Source organism: Rhinopithecus bieti, unplaced genomic scaffold (assembly GCF_001698545.2).
Source record: "Rhinopithecus bieti isolate Rb0 unplaced genomic scaffold, ASM169854v2 scaffold_12642, whole genome shotgun sequence".
NCBI classification, from domain to species: domain Eukaryota; kingdom Metazoa; phylum Chordata; class Mammalia; order Primates; family Cercopithecidae; genus Rhinopithecus; species Rhinopithecus bieti.
In genome coordinates, this window is record NW_016807465.1 from 175,941 (window position 1) to 195,221 (window position 19,281).

A 19,281-nucleotide genomic window follows, 5' to 3' on the forward strand; every position below is an offset into this window, starting at 1 on the left:
TCTGTCACCCAGGCTGGAGCACAGTGGCAATCCTGGCTCACTGCAAGCTCCGCCTCCCAGGTTCACGCCATTCTCTTGCCTCAGCCTCCCAAGTAGCTGGGACTACAGGCGCCTGCCACCACCCCGGGCTAATGTTTTGTATTTTTAGTAGAGATAGGGTTTCACCTTGTTAGCCAGGATGGTCTCGATCTCCTGACCTCGTGATCCGCCCGCCTCGGCCTCCCCAAGTGCTGGGATTACAGGCGGATTACCGGCCTGTTCCCTGAATTTTTAAAGTGTGGTTTCACATTTCTGAAATTGGGATGAATGATGAATCAGATAGTTGAAAAACATGTATAATGTAAGGCTTTTTTGCTTTTTTTAATTCTCAAAATGTTGATTGTGAATCTTCCAATCAATAGATTGAACCAGAAATAATGAGGTAGTCAGAAGACTTTCAGTTTGGTCACTTGAGCCCGGATCATTTAAGCAAGAGGCTGGAAACAGTTGAATGTTCTGGTAAAAGCTCACAAGGAGAGGAAGAAAAGTGAGTCTGAGCTTATCTGGCCATTACCAGTCAGATCTAAGAACTTTTATCTTTGAATTAGCATGCTTATTATTGTATTTATGATAAGGATGAAACCGTGTATCGATCACATACACTAATTGTTTTTATTACCTTCTTATCTTAATTACAGGTATAAATACTTTATAAAGCTTTGAACAAACAATTTTTAAAAATTTCAATATGCTCGTCATGTTTGACTCAGGATACCAAAAAAATTGAAATGTTTTTGTATTCCATAATTATGGCATACATTTCAAAAAAATGGGGAAGTTTAGGAGGCCAAATGCCATGTGGAATAGAAAATGGATAGACTTTGGAATCAGACAGGCTTTGACTTGATTCTTGGGTTTATAATCTTTAGGAAGATTACCTAACCTTTCTTAACCTTTCAGAACCTCAATTTCTTCATCTGTAAAAGGGAGAAAACACTATTTACTTCAAATAGTTGTGAAGATTATGTGAGAGCATGCTTTTTATGTGCCTGGCCTTAATGTAAGTTACAACAGGAATAACTTACATTCACACTATTTTAAAAATGGCAAATCAAGGATTTTCTTCATGAGATTGCTCCTCAGGGAGGCCCTAAGAATCAGGTGATCATAAAACTTTTTTCAAAGGCTTTATTAAGTAAAACCATAATTAATGTCATGTTATTTTGCATTGGTTTGTATTGCTAGATGGCTCTGAAACAGAGCCTAGTACAGGTGCTTTGAACAAAACCAAACCAAACGGAGCTGTGTTATCACCTAAAAGTCTCTAGTATTCACTGTATCATTGTTTGGTTTTTTATTTTTCTACTTTGGTGGATGGTCTGAAAATGCAGATGAGATTTGCTAGAATAGAAAACATGAGAGAAACAAAACTATTACCATTTCCAGTAAAAGCAAATAATTGGGAGGCTGAGGCACGATAATTGTTTGCACCCGGGAAGGGGAGGTTGCAGCAGTGAGCCAAGACTGAACCACTGGACTGTAGCCTTGGTGACAGAACAAGAAAGAAAGAAAATAACTCCTTTCTCTTTTCTTCTTCACCTTTCTAGCCCATCATACCAGTAAGCCCATTCTTCAATGATTATTCTATTTTTTTTTTTAAGAGACAGAGTCTCGTTCTGTTGCCCAGGCTGGAGTGCAGTGGTGAGACCTCAGCTCAGCTCACTGCAGCCTCCACCTCCCAAGTTCAAGCGATTCTCCTGCCTCAGCCTCCCAAGTAGCTGGGACTATGGAGGCACACCACCACGCCCAGCTAATTTTTATATTTTTAGTAGAGATGGGGTTTCACCATGTTGGCCAGGCTAGTCTCAAATTCTCGAACTCAAGTGATCTGTCCACCTTGGCCTCCCAAAGTGCTGGGATTAGAGGCGTGAGCCACTGCGCCTGAACACTTCAGTAATTATTCTTGATAGAGAATTCTTTAGCAAACACAAAAAATGTAAAGAGAATATAATGAACACCCTCACATAACCATTACTCCAACCCAATAATTATCAAGACTTTGTCAAACTTGACTAACTTTGATAGAGAACATTAAATCTTTACATTAACCAAGACCTCTTATTATGAGCCTTCTGCTAGGGCTGGAGAAGACATTACCTATATTTCACTTAAACCTGGTTGTATGGAAGTTTTAAAAAATTACCATAAGTAGAGGCCAGGCACAGTAACTCACGCCTGTAATCCTAGCACTTTGGGAGGCCGAGGTAGGTGGATCACCTGAGGTCAGGAGTTCAAGACTAGCCTGGCCAACAAGGAGAAACACCATCTCTAATAAAAATATAAAAATTAGCCAGTCGTGGTGGCGCATGCCTGTAATCCAAGCTACTCAGGGGGCTGAGGCAGGAGAATCACTTGAACCCAGGAGGCGGAGACTGCAATGAGCTAAGATCATGCCATTGCATTCCAGCCTGGGCAACAGAGTGAGACTCTGTCTCAAAAAAAAAAAAAAAAAATTACCATAAGTAGAAATAAAAGGAAGTGCTCCCTAAATAAGACTCTAGTAGAATGAATCATTATAAAAGACAAAACTTTATTTTGTTTTATTCTCTCACCAGCTCCAGGACTGAACTCCATGATAGTAATAGTGCAAAATCCACTGTATTGCCTGAATATAACATGCAGCTTGATCAGCCAGAAAGTCACTGAAAATAGAATATTTTCATTATAATATATTTTTTAAAGATATGCCAGTGTCTTTAGAGCATGATATCTGCTGATACAACATTTTACCTCAGATGATTTATGTAATCAATGAATTAGCTATTTATAGCTAAAATTATAATCCTAAAACTCCAAAATATTTTAAAATTCCATCCTGGTACATTATAGTTTTCCTAAACCAACTATCAAAATAGATAAATCTGTTATTCATATTTACTCAGTTAATGTACCACTCCTTTGGTTTGAAGATTTACCCAATGAAGCTTTCCATAGTGACACTACCACTCTCTTGAATAGTGGGGGTGAGATGGGAGAAAGGGATGGGAATCTTCCTTATATGGGATGATACTTCAGAGAAGCAAAGGAGCAAATCAGGAAGATCTTAAAATTTGGTTACAGAAGCTAGAACACGTTCAGAAGTGCTGTATGTGAACAATATTCCCTCTAATCCTTTCTTTGTCAAAAACCAAATGCCATCTTCTAAGTTTGGGTAAAATAAGTCTTCAAATCATCAAAACAAAACAAAACAGAGCCCTGGGCTAAAGGCAAAAGTATTCACTTAGAAATTCCATAACTACGTATTTCTGGGAGGTATGTTTTTTATCATGAAAAATAATTGCTTTTTTATTACAAAAGAACTATTTCCTCATGAGTGAAAATCTGGATAATGAAGAACAGCATTTTTATCATCTTATAACCATCACTTTTACATTTTGTAGTGTTTCGGTCTTTTTTCTGTATCTAGGTTTTTTTAAGTGTTAATGAGAGCATACTGTATATATGATTTCATGTCCTTCCTTTACAATTTGTACTTAATAATGTACTATAAGCATCCTTCCAAATTGTTATGAACTTTCTGCAAGTACCAGTTTAGCAGTTCTGCAGATTCTGGAGATGGAAGAGGTGACAGAGATGTTGACTGTAATGAAGAAGCAGTGGCCAATTATGATGAACCTTCTTACTGGACATTTAGATTATTTCTAATTTTTTACTATTATAAACAACTTTGTAACAAAAATCCTTTTATATAAGGATCATTTTCTCTTCAGCAATTTTTATCACAGTAATATAATACAAGTCAGAATACCATCTTCTTCAAAACCAGATTAGTTGAAACATACACAATAATTAATGAAACCAAAAAATCCTTTTTCTCCCACTACTTTATCAAAATTACATTTTCTGAATAACTGCAAAATCTGATTTTTTCTATTTTAAAATAAAAGCACTGGCAAAAACGTACTCAGATACTATGTCAACCCCCATCTTCGTCATGTAATATGTTCTTTTATATTGTCTAAACTCAGTTTCAAATAGGTCATCATCTTCAGTCTCATCTTCTAAATTATCTGGGAAAAAAGAAAGATAGTGACTGACAATTACGAATAGCCTGTTTTTCCCCCTAATGATTTGATAAATGCATATCCAAGTTGATACTTATAAGCTATCACAGAAATCTGTTCCACCCAAAATCTGTAATAATAAAGAAAAGGTACAACTATCCTGTCAAAGTAGTAACATACCAAAACACATACTTCGTACTTACCCTTAGAAGTTATCATTTCGCCTTCATTTTTGTCTAAAGCAGCCCAACACAGAGAATTTTCCTGGCCCTATAAATTGTAAATCAACATAAAATGAATGGTAAGATACATTTCAAAATAAGATGTCATTTCTCTTCCATGCACCCATTTGCTTTTCTATAGTTCTTTCATGTTATAACATCCTTCATATCCTGCCCACCTGTTTTTCCTCCCTTGTGATCTCAATCCTTTCTCTCCTCTATTCTCTGATTTCCTGCTTACTGCCAATGACTCTCTTTAGTTCTTCCTACTCCCTTATCCTCATTTCCTTTCTTTCATCCAACTTATGGCCTCTACAAACTTCCTATGTCTGGGCTATTCCTGTACAGTGTCTCTAAAGTTAGCTGCATATGGCTGGAAGACTGGTGAAGTTTAAGGACCAAATTGTGGTGGGGAAACCAGGGATTACTGACAGGTAAGTTTTGTGTGTACAGGTTCCCAAAAAGTTGCAGTGCGTGTTTTCTTAGGGGAGAAAGAAGAAAAAACAAAACAAAACACCACACACAAAAACCAGTGGAATGCAGACTGACTGCTGCCAAGTTCCAGTGAGGAGGAGCTAAGTAGCGAGGACTACACTACAGAAAACAAGGTCAGTTGCCCCTCCTGGAGCAAGAGTCATTAGGTTTGAACCTAAATAGAACCAGTACAGCAAGGACAGTAAGAAACTCAACAGAATCGTGGCCAGGCACGGTGGCTCACACTTGTAATCCCAGCACTTAAGAGAGGCTGAGGCGGGCGGATCACAAGGTCAGGAGTTTGAGACCAGCATTACTAACATAGTGAAAACCCGTCTCAACTAAAAAATACAAAAATTAGCTGGGTGGTGGTGTGCGCCTCTAATCCCAACTACTCATGAGGCTGAGGCAGGAGAATCCTTGAACCCAGGAGGTGGAGGTTGCAGTGAGCCAAGATTATGCCATTGCACACCAGCCTGGGTGACAGAGTGATACACTGTCTCCAAAAAAAAAAAAAAAAAGGAACAACAGAATCCAATAATTATGGAGAGGCTGAGGAATTTTCACAAGAGGTTTACTTTTCAAGTTAACACAAGACACTCTTTGGAGATTATCAGAGGTGTTTTGCAGGGCACTATCATATTCTAATTGATTCTATTATTCATTTATTAGGCACATAACATTTATTAGATATTGTGCTATTAAGTTTGCACAAAAGTAACTGTGGTTTTTGCCATTATTGTTAGACTATTGTATTTTATATGTAAATCATTTCTAGAGAAAAATCACTGATCTAGTTAATATCTCATATCATTAAATGCTATAAATATCCACATTTTAAAAACTAGTCCATTGTTTCAAAATAACAATTTTTTTTTAAATTAAAAAAAACTGCCAGGGGAAAGCGTGAATGCAGTCCTCCACTACCATAAGTCATGCAGTTGAGTTTCCCACATTTGGCGAAATAGCAAGGCATCAGCACAGCCAGAGTGCAATGGATAAATCTCGCCCTGGGAAAACCACCCTCATGATCATGGTATCCTCCCTGTCAGGTTTTGAATAATTGTTTTTCTTTTTTTTTTGAGACAGAGTCTCACTCTATCAGCCAGGCTGGAGTGCAGTGGCCCGATCTTGGCTCACTGCAACCTCTGTCTCCCAGGTTCAAGCGATTCTTGTGCCTCAGCCTTCCAAGTAGCTGGGACTACAGGTGCCCGCCAGCACACCCAGCTAATTTTTGTTTTTTTAGTAGAGATGGGGTTTCGCCGTGTTGGCCAGGCTGGTCTCAAACTCCTGACTTCAGGTAATTCACCCACCTCTGCCTCCCAAAGTGCTGGAATTACAAGTGTGAGCCACTGCACCTGGCCTTAAATAACTATTTTTAATAACATGTTTTAAATAATTGTTTTAAAAAGATAAATCATTTTCTGGGCTTTTATGTTTAGAAATGTTTTCCACATTTATTAACATAAAACACAATGTACCTCTTCAACAGTAAAAATAAGAAACTGATTATTGAAGATCTGCTTAAGTGATAGAAGCTAATAGAAAAAAAGAAACCAATTTCTGAAATGCCTATAGGGAGGAAGAAAGAGAAATAAAACAAGGCAATCCCAAATCATAAGAAGAAAATGAGAAACAAAGAATATAATTTTGCCATTACAGTTAAAATAATGAAAGGACACCTAAAAAAACAGACACCTTTAATTTTTTCTTTTCCTTGTAGTTTCTGGCTTCTTCTGCTGCTATACCTGCTGCTTCGTTGAGGTACTTGTTACCAACTTTGCTTTCAAACCATTTTAGGTCCACAAAAACTTCACTGAAGTGCTCCCGATCAAACTGTACAAAAATATTTAAATTTATTTTAAAATAATTTAAGTATATCTGGAAAAATACAAATCAAACTTATAACAGTGACTACTACTGGGGTATAGGAAATTGGAGAATGTTACTCTTTTATAAATACGGGAAACCTCATGTGTGACTCTAAAAATACAAATAGAAAGCAAATAAAAATAAAATTAATTTAGGTAAAAGTGTTTATACTGAATGAGCAACTGGAATAGAATTATAAAACCCCTTTCTTATGGTATCACATAATTGGTGACTGACCATTTATAGCTACTCTGCGAAAGGAAAACAAAAATTTCTAGTTACTTACATCTGATAGTTTCACAAGGTATTTCTCAAATCGAGGTAAGTTGAGATGCCCACTTTCATTAATATAACCTGAAAGAAACAAAAATTTACATCTATACTAAAAGCTGACATTTTTTCTAAATAATTCCACAAAATTCTGTCTACAAAATGTTGAATGTTCATGTTCTACAGTACTAATCAAGAAAAAACAGTGATGGACTATATACCAACTGGCCCTAGTTTCTATGAATTTTATGCTACTATAATATGCAACATGTAAGTATCGAAGCCAAATATAAGAAATTCCAGGTTCCACAGAATAATAATCCAACATTTGGTAACAATTAATTAAATATGTTCTATAATATATCTAGATCATTCAATTTGATATGTTAACTTAAGGACTGATGTCCTGCTACCCTGTGATCTGTTTTATTCAGCATCACTATGTTTGTCAATTTTGTTTTCATTGAAAAATCACTGCTTCATATTAAATATTCTGATGCATATCCATTCAAAAAAATTGAATTTCTATGCTTAAATATGAAAAAGGTAAAACCAATAAATTATGCTGGCTTTCTTAAGGAATTAAAGGCAAAGATTAGGCCGGGTGTGGTGGCTCATGCCTGTAATCCCAGCACTTTGGGAAGCCAAGGCCGGTGATCACTTGAGGCCAGAAGTTTGAGACCAGCCTGGTCAGTATGGTTAAAACCCCATCTCCACTAAAAATACAGAACTTAGCCGGGCGTGGTGACACATGCCTGTAATCCCAGCTACTCATGAGGCTGAGGCACAGGCATAGCTTGAACCCACTCCAGCCTGGGCAATACAGCAAGACCCCGTCCCAAAAGTAAATAAACAATAAAAAATAAAGACAAAGATCAGTTAGCTATCAATAAGTGAGGTCCATTAACTCTGTTCACTTTCTTTCCCGGTGAATCACTGAAAATGACAACCTCAGAGGTTAGCACCTTAGACCAAAATAAATCCTCAATGTTTTTCTATTTTAGCTGTGCATGCAATAATCACAATAATCTACTAAACTAAGTCACATTTTTAGGGTGAGATGGCACTAAATTAAAGTATCCTTGAGAGATTATTAAATTCTTCTTACCCCCAAGTTCTGGCAGGATGGTAATATATGTTCCATAAAGAAGAGGCAGTGCATCATGATTAATATGTAAATGAGGTAGATGAGGGATAAAATCATTACCAACAAGAAACCCCATCAAAATCCAATCATCTATTATCCTTTCAATATCATATTTAAATGTGATCTTTTCCTACAGTAAAATGGAGAACAAAGTCAAATGCAATGAAAATTGCTGCAATGGAAATCCTTGGTCCATGGCTTTATTAATACTTACTTTTAATACTGAAAACTCATAATCAATATACTCTCTCATTAAAGACAAGTGTAGAAGGTGAAATGTAGTTTCTTCTGGAGCACATACCCTGGAATTAGTCAGATGATCAAGATATAGTGAATTGTATTTTAAGGTCCCAGCTTAAAATGTAACAAAGCTTAAATCAAAATTATCATCAGAAGATAGGTCTTGTAATTAAGACATACAATTTATATGAAAGTTGCAGGGTTAACAAAGCTAAAAATACAACTGCAATGATAATAGATAACACATGTTAAAGTTCAAAACAATTGGTTTACATTATGTGTTCTGTGGAAGGATTCTCAGAATTAAGAAGTCCTAAATAACATATAGTAGATGTAAAAAGCCATTGAGATCTGGTCCATTTAAGGCTGGTCTTTTCAATAAATAGTGCAAGGCAGATTGGATATCCACACGCAAAAGAATGAAGTTGGGCTCTTACCTTACACCACACACTAAAATTAACTCAAAATGAATCAAAGATCTAACCATAAAAGTTAAAACTTGAAAACTCTTAAAAAAAAAAGAAAAACAGATGAGTTGGATCGTAACAAAAAAACTTTTGTGCATCAAAGGACACTATCAACATAGTGAAAAGGCAACCTACAGAATGAGAGAAAGTATTTACAAATCATATATCTGTTACAGAATTACTATCCAGGCATAATTTCTTTCTTCCAACATACATGCTATATAATTTACCGTTGTGTTTTCTTGCCACCAAATCGAACTTCTTCTCTTAAGAGAGAAAAATGTGCCTCATGACTTGTTAATCCAAGCATAATCTGTTGAAAATGATTAAGAAATGTTTTGTTCTCCCATTTTAATAGTATTAGGTTCACAAAAGCAATTAAAAAACAATTCTACACAAGGAAGAATAAGAAACAATTAGCACATTAAATAAATAACAAAACATTATCTATTTGTAGGTTATGAATGGGATAAAGTGTACTTTTCTAAGAAAAATATGTTCACCTTAACTCACATGCTTTTCATAACCATTACCCTATCCCCTATCCCCTCTCCTCATTCTATTCCTCCAAATCCCAAAAGTCTCCTCTTGGTTTCACATATTTCTACTTGCCGTGGGGGAACTGGTTAGAAATTAGAGGTAGCAGCTTTTCTATGACCAAAGAATGCAGGACTCTTCTGGAGACCAGGATAGCCCTAGTATATGAAAACTCAGGAAAAAAAAAAATTGAAAAGGGCACTTTCAGTTAAAGTTAATTTTTCTCACATAGTATTTTTTTTTTTTTTTTTTTTTTTTTTTTTTTTTGAGACGGAGTCCAGGCTGGAGCGGTGGCGCGATCTTGGCTCACTGTAACCTCCACCTCCCAAGTTCAAGCAATTCTCCCTGCCTCAGCCTCCAGAGTAGCTGGGATTACAGGTACCTGCCACTATGCCCGGCTAATTTTTGTATTTTTTAGTAGAGATGGGGTTTAGCCATGTTGGCCAGGGTGGTCTTGAACTCCTGACCTTAGATGATCTGGCCGCCTCGGCCTCCCAAAGAGCTGGGATTACAGGCATGAGCCACCATGCCCGGCCTCTCACACAATATTCTATTACCAAGTAAGTCAACAGTCTGTTGAGACATATCAATCAAATGCCATGTACTTGCATACTGTTTATTTCAATCTTGATTCAAACAAGAACAAAATGAAACATTTATGAGGCAATCAGGGAAATGATAATACTAACTGGTTATTTCTATATTAAGAACGGGTTGTTAATTTCTGTTTTAGGTGGGATGATGGCATTGTGGTTATGTATTTTTTTCTAAAAAAAAAAAAACACCCTAATCCTTTAAAGAAACATTATGAAACATATATAAATTAAATGATAAAATGTTTAGGATTTGCTTTAATAATCGGGCGGGGAACGGGTAGGAGAAGAGACAGATGATTGGGGTAGAAATTTAAAATTATTTAAGTTAGATGAAGGGCATAGGATGTTCATTACATTACCTTTTCTATTTTTGTTTATGCTTGAAAATTTCCGTAATAAATAAAAGTCTAGTAAAGGTACTCGGAACATGGAGTTTTCAGATCAGGAGGTATTAAAAACCATGTATTAAGCCTGAGATTGTAAAAAGGCAGCCCCACTTCTCTGACCTCGACAAAGTATTCACGGCAAAGTATTCACAGCACTAGGATTAGTCACATCTGTAGACTATAGAGACCTGTTGGTCATAAACTATGGCTAAAAGCTCATTTTCCAATGATTTTAGAACTTCAGTAATGACAGAAGTAGCAATCATTATTATGTCTCCAATATTTGTTGCCACAGCCAGTAAGCTTCCTGTACAAAATGAAATCTCTTAGATATTTAATTATCAATGCATAAGTTTATAATAATAAAAATTATACCTACCAAGTCAGCATCTAAACCATAAAGACAGTGTCTGGTGTTTGGATCATGATCTGGCTTTGCTTTCTCGGATCTGATAAATTCCATGATTTTATGCTCTCCTTCTCCAGGAGTCTAAATAAAATGTTTTTAAAAATGCAGTAATATGGTATGCTTGAGAATATTAAATAATTTTTTAAAACTCTTTAAATAAAAAGATAATAACCTCATGGCCTGAGAAGTAGATGGTAACTCCTTGCCATGACTTGTCTGTGGAAATTTTCATATTTACAAAATACTTCAGATGCTCATGTAACCTGGCCATAAATTCAGTTCCTAAAATAATAAGTTTTAAAAGGTTAATCTAAGAAAGACATAAAACATTTAAGTTCTCAGGGACAACACATAACTGAATCTGAGCATGCAGGGAATAGCTAGGTAGGTATAGGATCTCCAAAGAAGGTCAAAAGCTCTCTTGCTTATCCTGAAAAACAAGTAATGTTCCTTTTCCTTGCAAATATCACAACTGTTTCTAATGTCACTAGTCCCCCTAAATAAAATCAGTGTCACACAGGGAAAGTCAAGGACTTTTACTAGTGACTCAGTACTGTGCTTCAGGAATTTTCATATAAGGGCAGAGTTTTAACCTTTTAAAAAACCCCAACCTTCTATTTTTTCTGCTGAATTCTGAAGGGTTTTTTTTTTTTTTAGGCTTGCAGCTTAAATCAGATTGTCAATAATAATAATAATATTACTACTGAAATTATTACTCTGAAAAATTATTACTAATTTGGAACCTGAGTCTACAATGATTACATTTTGGGAAAGGCTCAGATGGTCAACAGTCAAAAGCAATACAGTCTAAAACCACAATCAGGATAAAACTGTTGTTAAACTAAGCAATGTGTGACCAATGCACTTAAAGAAAGAGCAAATTACCACTGTTAGTAAAGAACTGATGAAAGTTAGATTTTAAGATTTTCATTCAAAGTAAAGAATTATAATGATGTTAGACAAAGGTTGTAGAAGTATAGAGTATGCTGCTGCATACAAAATTAAACATAATACTGATAAATTCATTTTCCTTAAAGTCATAAAAATCTTAACTACTTTTGAGAAGCAGAGTAGTAAGTGTGCTGGACTCAGAGAATCAGTTTCTTACTCTCACTACCATAATATAGCTACATCAACTTGGTAAGCTACAACCTCACTGAGTCTGTTTTAACATAAATAAATGGCAGGATTAGGACAGAAAGATATACAAACATAAGTTTCTTCAAGGTCTGCAATTCTGTACACTTGGGAGATTCCTGTCCATATCTGCTCTAATTTATCTACATCTGAAAATCTCTACAGTTTTTGTAGGAGTATTTATGACCAAGGTGACCAAACCATCTCATGAGCAAACGTAAGTGGGAGAATACAGTAAATGGTACCCTAAGGCCAAAATAAATAGAGCACAGAAAATACAATTCATTTAAAAACCAAGTTTTCAATTTATATTTCAATTTTGTCACAATTTTTCTCCCAGTGAATTTACCTGGTGTGATACAGTTGGAATCAAATCTGGCCTCTGTAGGAAGAGTTTCTCCCTTCTCTATTGCCTTTTTAATTTTGTCTTCTGCCTCCTTTGCTGACCTTAAAGGTTAAGGGAAAAAAGTACCTTAAGTTTTCTGAAAAAAAGTGAAGATCTTTATATAAACTGCTATGTAGGTGCCTTTATAACTAAAATAGCAATTCATCAGTTCTAAGGTTCAAAACGCCCAAGTTTTGAAATGATTATGATTGATAAAAATGAGCCTCAGGCTTTTTTTGTTTATTTAAAGAATTGAATTTTTCAGGCCAGGTGCAGTGGCTCACGCCTGTAACCCCAATATTTTTGGGAGGCCAAGGTGGGAAGAATAATTGAGTCCAGGAGTTCAAGACCAGCTTGGGCAACAAAGCAAGATCCCATCTCTACAAAAATAAAAAAAATTAGCCAGGTACAGGGGCATGTGCCTATACTCTCAGCTAATTGGGAGGCTGAGGCAAAAGGATCTCTTGAGCCCAGGAGCTCGAGATTGCAATGAGTGATGATTGTACCCATTGCACTCCAGGTTGTGTGACAAAGTGAGTCCCTGTCTCATTTAAAAAAAAAAAAATTGAATTTTTCAGATTAGGAATACAAAAGTAGGACATTTTAGCAGAATGTTAAAACATAAAATAATTATTGTCACAAATATATAGCAAATTCATTCTAAATTTAAGATCAAAATATAGCTTTAAATGTTCATTTTATATATACTACATCTAATGATAATGACATTTAATGATCTTAATCATTTAATGTATACTTTTAAGATCATTAAAATTATCCCTAAGATTATATAAAATACAATTATAAAACTGAAATATCTATCTCTGTGTTTCCTAAAAACATTTAAAATGAAAGCCTAATGACATTAATGAAATCAACTGCCAAATCATCACATTTTTGAGGCAACAGAATTTACTAGAAAGAACCTGAGTTTTACAGTCAGGCAAACCTGGATTTGATGTCTGACTTCTACTGTAACCCTTTTGCAGCATACCAGCATGCCACACGGCGTACAAGTTAGGAAGCTCTACTTTGAGTGTAGTTTCTACAGCCTTGCTACCAGCTTCATCTACTATGCCCCACAGAATTCTATTTCTGTGATGAACAAACTCTTCTTCATGTTTAACCTCTCTCTACCAACTTCTTTAACATAACAAAAACTCTGAGGATACCAACTCATTTGTATTATCTGCAATGTCTTCTTTCCTCTTTTCTTCCCTTCCTTCTTTGGCTGACCAAACGATTATTCAATGTTGTTATGTCACAAGGTCTTGGGATATAACAAAAGAGAAATTATTCTTGGCCATGTGTGGTGGCTCACGCCTGTAATACCAGCACTTTGGGAGGCCGAGGTAGGTGGCTCACCTAAGGTCAGGAGTTTGAGACCAGCCTGGCCAACATGGCAAAACCCCGCCTCTATTAAAAATACAAAAAAATATTAGCCGGGTGTGGTGGTGTGTGCCTGTAGTCCCAGCTACTTGGGAGGCTGAGACAGGAGAATCGCTTGAACTTGGGAGGCAAAGGCAGTAGTGAGCCGAGATCGTACCTCTGCACTCTAGCCTGGGCAAGACAGAGCAACACTCTACACACACACACACACACACACACACACACACACACACACAAATTATTTCTGTTCTCAGAGATTACATTCTAGTGGGGAGGCAGAAAATTAAACAGCCATAATGTTTAATCTGGATGCAATAAAGAAAATGGGACAGGAATAAGGTAAGACTATTGAAGTAATCTAGATTAAGATAATGGTAGTCTAGGCTGAGATAGTAGCATTAAAGATGAAAAGAAGTACATAGATGTGACAAATCTGAGACTGGATAAAGAGGATTGGATGTGAGGAATGAGAAGAGCGAGATGTCCAAATAACTCTTGGGACTTTTGGATTAGGTAGCTAGTGGCAGGTGTTGCCATTCATTGAAAGAGGAAATACAGAAGGCAGGCTGTTTTAAGGGGAAGATGAGTTCAGTTCTAAATATGTTAACTCTGAAGTATATCTGGGGTTTCCAAAAGGAGACATTCAGTAGGCATTTGGATATACAGGAGCTCAGGAGAAAGCGATCCACAAGAAAGATAAATTTGGAGTCAACAGCAGAGATACAGTAATCAAAGCCATTATATGAAATCACTCAGAGCCCAGGACAGAAACTTAAGAAACATTAATATTTAAGAAAAGCAGAGGAACAAAAGAAGACAAGGAAACTAAGAAAGTACAAAGAGAGAATGTGGTTACATGATGGTCAAAGAAAGGGAGAAGTTCAAGAAAGAAAGGTCAACACTGTTAAATGCTGTGGATAAATGAAGTAAGTTGAAGAAAGAATTATTCTTTGGATTTTTTTTTTTTTGAGGCGTAGTTTTGCTCTGTTGCCCAGGCTGGAGTGCAGTGGTGTGATCTCGGCTCACTGCATCCTCCGCCTTCCGGGTTTAAGCAATTCTCTGCCTCAGCCTCCTGAGTAGCTGGGATTACAGGCGCCCACGACGCCTGGCTAATTGTTTTTGTATTTTTAGTAGAGACGGGGTTTCACCCGCTTGGCCAGGCTGATCTTGAACTCCTGACCTCGTGATTCACCCGCCTCAGTCTCCCAAAGTGCTGGGATTACAGGTGTGAGCCACTGCGCCCGGCCTGGATTTAGCTGTAATCTTGTTAGGAAATTTTAGTGGCATCATGGGGATAAAAGAAGGCAGATTTAGAAACAAGTAAAACAGGGAATTATGAATGGAGAAGATCATTACTGTAGAGAATGGCAGAAAACTGACTAGGGGATTTCTAGGAAAAATGTAGTGCTCAACACCAGCACAGTATTTAACAAATGCTTGTTGTGGTTATAATGCATTGGCCCTCAACTTCCATTCCATTCTCCTTCTAGTTTACCTTCTGATACCAGGGAGGTTAAAAAGTTCTCAGGCTTCCCTGCAGCTAAGTATCTTGATATGACTCAGATTTTGCCAATTAGATGCCTTCATATAAGGTTTGGAAGGTGGAAGTGTGGTGACGCCTGCATCACAATTGAGGCACTGGAGCTCTGGGGTCTGCGTATATTTCAGCAATGGTAAAGAAGATCCCAGTAGTCAGTATCTTTGGAGGTGCTGATAAGTAAGGAACAGGGAATCAGTTTTTTTCAGTACAGATCTAGCAGGTGCACTGTAGCTCTGGAACTAACAGATGCAGCAGTAGCTTCCTAATTGCTGAATTGTAACCATAGTGATGTATTCGTAGAGCCCCAGGTGACACCAAAACCTGGTCAGACATGCTGGCTCACACCTGTAATCCTAGCACTTTGGGAGGACAAGGTAGGCAGATCACTTGAAGGGTCAGGAGTTCAAGATGAGCCTGGCCAACAGTGAAATCCTGTCTCTATTAAAAATGTTAAAAAATTGGCTGGGCACGGTGGCTCACACCTGTAATCCCAGCACTTTGGGAGGCTGAGGTGGGTGGATTACCTGAGGTGAGGAGTTCGAGACCAGCCTGGCCAACATGGTGAAACTCTGCCTCTACTAAAAATACAAAAATTAGCTGGGCGTGGTGGCAGGCGCCTGCAATCACAGCTACTTGGGAGGTTGAGGCAGGAGAATCACTTGAGCCCGGGAGGTGGAGGTTGCAATGAGCTGAGATCGCGCCATTGCACTCCAGCCTGGGTGACAAGAGCAAAACTCCGTCTTAAAAAAAAAAGAAAAAAAATTAGCTGGGTCTGGTGGCACCTGCCTGTAATCCTAGCTACTTAGAAGCTGAGGCACCGATAATCACTTGAACTGGGGAGATAGCGGTTACAGTGAGCTAAGACTGTACCACTGCACTCCAGCCCGGGTGATAAGAGTGAGATTCTGTCTCAACAAAGAAACAAACAAACAAATAAAAGAACCTCCAACATGTTTTGAGAAAGGATATCTCACTGAGTTCCTAACTCATTACTTGACTGGTAAAATATGAAACTGAGATATTTCCATTTCTGGGGGAGTTTATGCAGAAAATAAACATGAACAGAAGATTGTGTTAAATCAATTATCTTTAAAATAATATATTTTTACTAAGCTAAATAATATTCCAAAATAAAACATAAATGTTTTACCTAAAACGCCTCCCACGCTGCTGGTTCATTTTTGCTCGAGGAGCCACACCATCAACAGCCATAAAGAACACTTTCCTGGGTTTAATAATGCGAAACAACACCTCCAGGTAGTGAAAAATATCAGTAAATATTTTATCATCTGAAATTCTAAAGTGAACATCATCATCATTAGGATGGGAGCACTGATGTATAATTCCATTCATATCCAGGTACAAGTTGTCAAATTCAGGAATCTGAAAACAAAGAAAATGCTTGAGATAATTTATTTTAATCAACTATAGATAAGCAGCAGGGAAAAGTGATTATTCAATTATAAAAGCAGGATTTGTGTATTCTATTATATAAAACTGAGCAAACAATCACAGATGAATAAAAAAAGTAAAGAATTGGTAATATGGTGACAAATTTGGTTATATACAATGCACCAATGACTTGATCAAATTTACTGTCAGGAAATAATCTACTTATTCAAAATAATATGCTCCAAGAAAACACCAAATAAAGTGCTTGGTTCATTTGGTACTCAAAATATTAGTTTAGTTCCTTCCTACCATTTGACATTAACTCAAGACCTCAATTTCCTCTATAATGGGTAATAAAAACCCCATTTACATCAAAAGGCTGTTTCTACATGGTTATTGAAAGGTTTAACATATGATGTAAAGCCTAATTGTATACTTAGTTTCACTGAAACAGTCACTGATTGGTTATATTAATTTTACAATGTTAGATTATGCCAAGAAATTTATGAAACTGAAACCTGAAAACAGATTTCTTGTTTGTAATATGTGGGTTAATAATTTGTAAAATCCGACTAACAAGCATCTGCTTTTATAAGATCTTAATGGCTCTCTCATTTGTTTTTCCTCTATTTAAACGTTTGTGTTGGAACTCTTGGTCCCATCAGGAACAAAAATTTTTTTAAAAAGAAAAAAGGTAAATGTTTGTAAGGAAGGGGAACATTACTGAAACAAATATACATTAAGATGGAACTGAAATGGGTGCAACTAAGGAATTACATTTTGTAGTGTAATGAAAGAATCTTAAAATAGAGTCTGCCTTACGTATTCATTAAAGTAAATTACTTTGAATTTTCAAACATAAAAACATAAGGAGCTCTCCTTGTATAAACATAATAGAAATCACTTCTGAAACAGTAATTCAAGTTTTACAACATGTACAGGTAACAATGTATTTTCCTGCTATTGAGAAAATGGTATGCCTTTGAGTTTTGGGAGTGAAAAGTTTTGGTCTCTGAATCAATGAACACCATCTGGAATGTTCTTACTGAGTAACATGCTCAACTGAAACGACAACTGTAACCATAAGATTTTTAAAGTGCACTCAAGATTAACTATTTGTTTCAAGAAATCTGAAAACCTCAATCAAAATCTCAGTGTGACTGTTCAACAAGGGTATTTTATTTATTTTTATTTTTATTTTTTGAGACAAGGTCTTGATCTGTCACCCAGGCTGGAGTGCAGTGGTGCGATCTTGGCTCACTGCAGCCGCCACCTCCCAGGCTCAAGCAATCCTCCCACCTCAGGCTTCAGTGTAGCTGGGACCACTGACACATGCCAACACACATGCTAATTTCATATCTTTTTCATATGCTAATTTCATACATTAATTTTCATATATTTTGTATGAAAAAATACCAGTCATGTTGCCCAGGCTGGTCTTGAACTCCCGAGCTCAAGCGATTTGCCTGCCCAGGCCTCCCAAAGTGATGGGATTACTTTCCAGCCACTGCGCCTGGCCTCAGCACCAATGACTTGATCAAAAAAAATTTTTTTTTTTACATTTTACATTTTACAGAATTTTTTACATTTTACAGAATGATTCCAAAGTTTTCCTAGAATAAATACGCAATAATGGCCAAGAAGAGTATTAAAAAGAAGAGTAAGCTGGGTGTGGCAGCAAGTGTCTGTAGTTCCAGCTACTTGGGAGGCTGAGGTGAGAGGATCTTTGAATCCATAGGTTCAAGGCTGCAGTGGGTGGTGATTGCATCACCAGACTCCAGCCTGGGAGACAGAGCAAGACCCTGTCTCTATAAAACAAACAAACAAAAAGAAGAATCAAAGGAAATTTGCCATAGATAAATTATCAAACAGATGGTTTGATTGGAAATATAGTATATAAAAAATAAAACTCCATCTTACCCTAAAACAAAAGAAATTCCAGAAGGATTAGAAATTTTACTGTGAGAAATGTAACAAAAAAAAAAAATTACATACAAATATTTTGAAACTCTTAGGGTAGGAAAAGCCAGAAATCATAAAGCAAATAAATGGTAGAGTTAGCTATCTAAAAATGTATTGTTTTAAATACACAAGGTTAAAAAGTGCCATATATAATTCAATTAAAAATGACAAAACGTAGGGAAATGTTTGCAAATTAGAAGTCAACATCTCTAACACATAAAAAATTCTCAAATACAAGCAAAAGGGCAAATTTTTGGCTGGGCATGGTCGCTCACACCTGTAATCCCAGCACTTTGGGAGGCCAAGGTAGACAGATCACTTGAGGTCAGGAGTTCAAGTCCAGCCTGGCCAAAAAGTGAAACCATCTCTACTAAAAATACAAAAATTAGCCTGGGTGGTGGCGCGTGCCTATAATCCCAGCTACTTAGAAGGCTGAGGCATGAGAATTGCTTGAACCTGGGAGACAGAGGTTCCAGTGAGCTGAGATCACGCCACTGCACTCCAGCCTTGGCAGCAGAGTGAGACTGTCTCAAAAAAAAAAAAAGGAGCAAATTTTTAAAGTAATCACAGAAAATGCAAAACTATTCAGAAAAGAATAAACACAAAAGTCTAACAAGCACATGAAAAGATGTTCACCATCCAAAATTTCTAATTGAAATGACACATAATTTTCCCCACATTAGTAAACATTAAAAGAGACTGATATTACCCAGTATTAACAAGGCTTTGGGGGAAGCACATATTTCATATGTTATTAAAAGCAACGGCTGGCATTTATTGTGCAATTATTAGATATTAAACATTGGGCTAAATA

At 36.7% G+C, this 19,281-nt stretch overlaps 1 protein-coding gene across 1 annotated transcript in view; it reads right to left on the reverse strand.

Annotated features, from left to right (window-relative positions):
• The window catches only part of XRN1 (5'-3' exoribonuclease 1), a 125,293-nt gene that overhangs the window by 99,725 nt on the left and 6,287 nt on the right, over positions 1-19,281 (reverse strand). Inside the window, 12 exon segments of the mRNA XM_017882269.1 lie at positions 2,592-2,681; positions 3,944-4,049; positions 4,247-4,313; positions 6,437-6,574; positions 6,897-6,964; positions 7,989-8,157; positions 8,242-8,329; positions 8,965-9,047; positions 10,633-10,743; positions 10,835-10,944; positions 12,149-12,246; positions 16,264-16,496. Of these exon segments, the coding sequence (XP_017737758.1) occupies positions 2,592-2,681; positions 3,944-4,049; positions 4,247-4,313; positions 6,437-6,574; positions 6,897-6,964; positions 7,989-8,157; positions 8,242-8,329; positions 8,965-9,047; positions 10,633-10,743; positions 10,835-10,944; positions 12,149-12,246; positions 16,264-16,496 (1,361 nt within the window).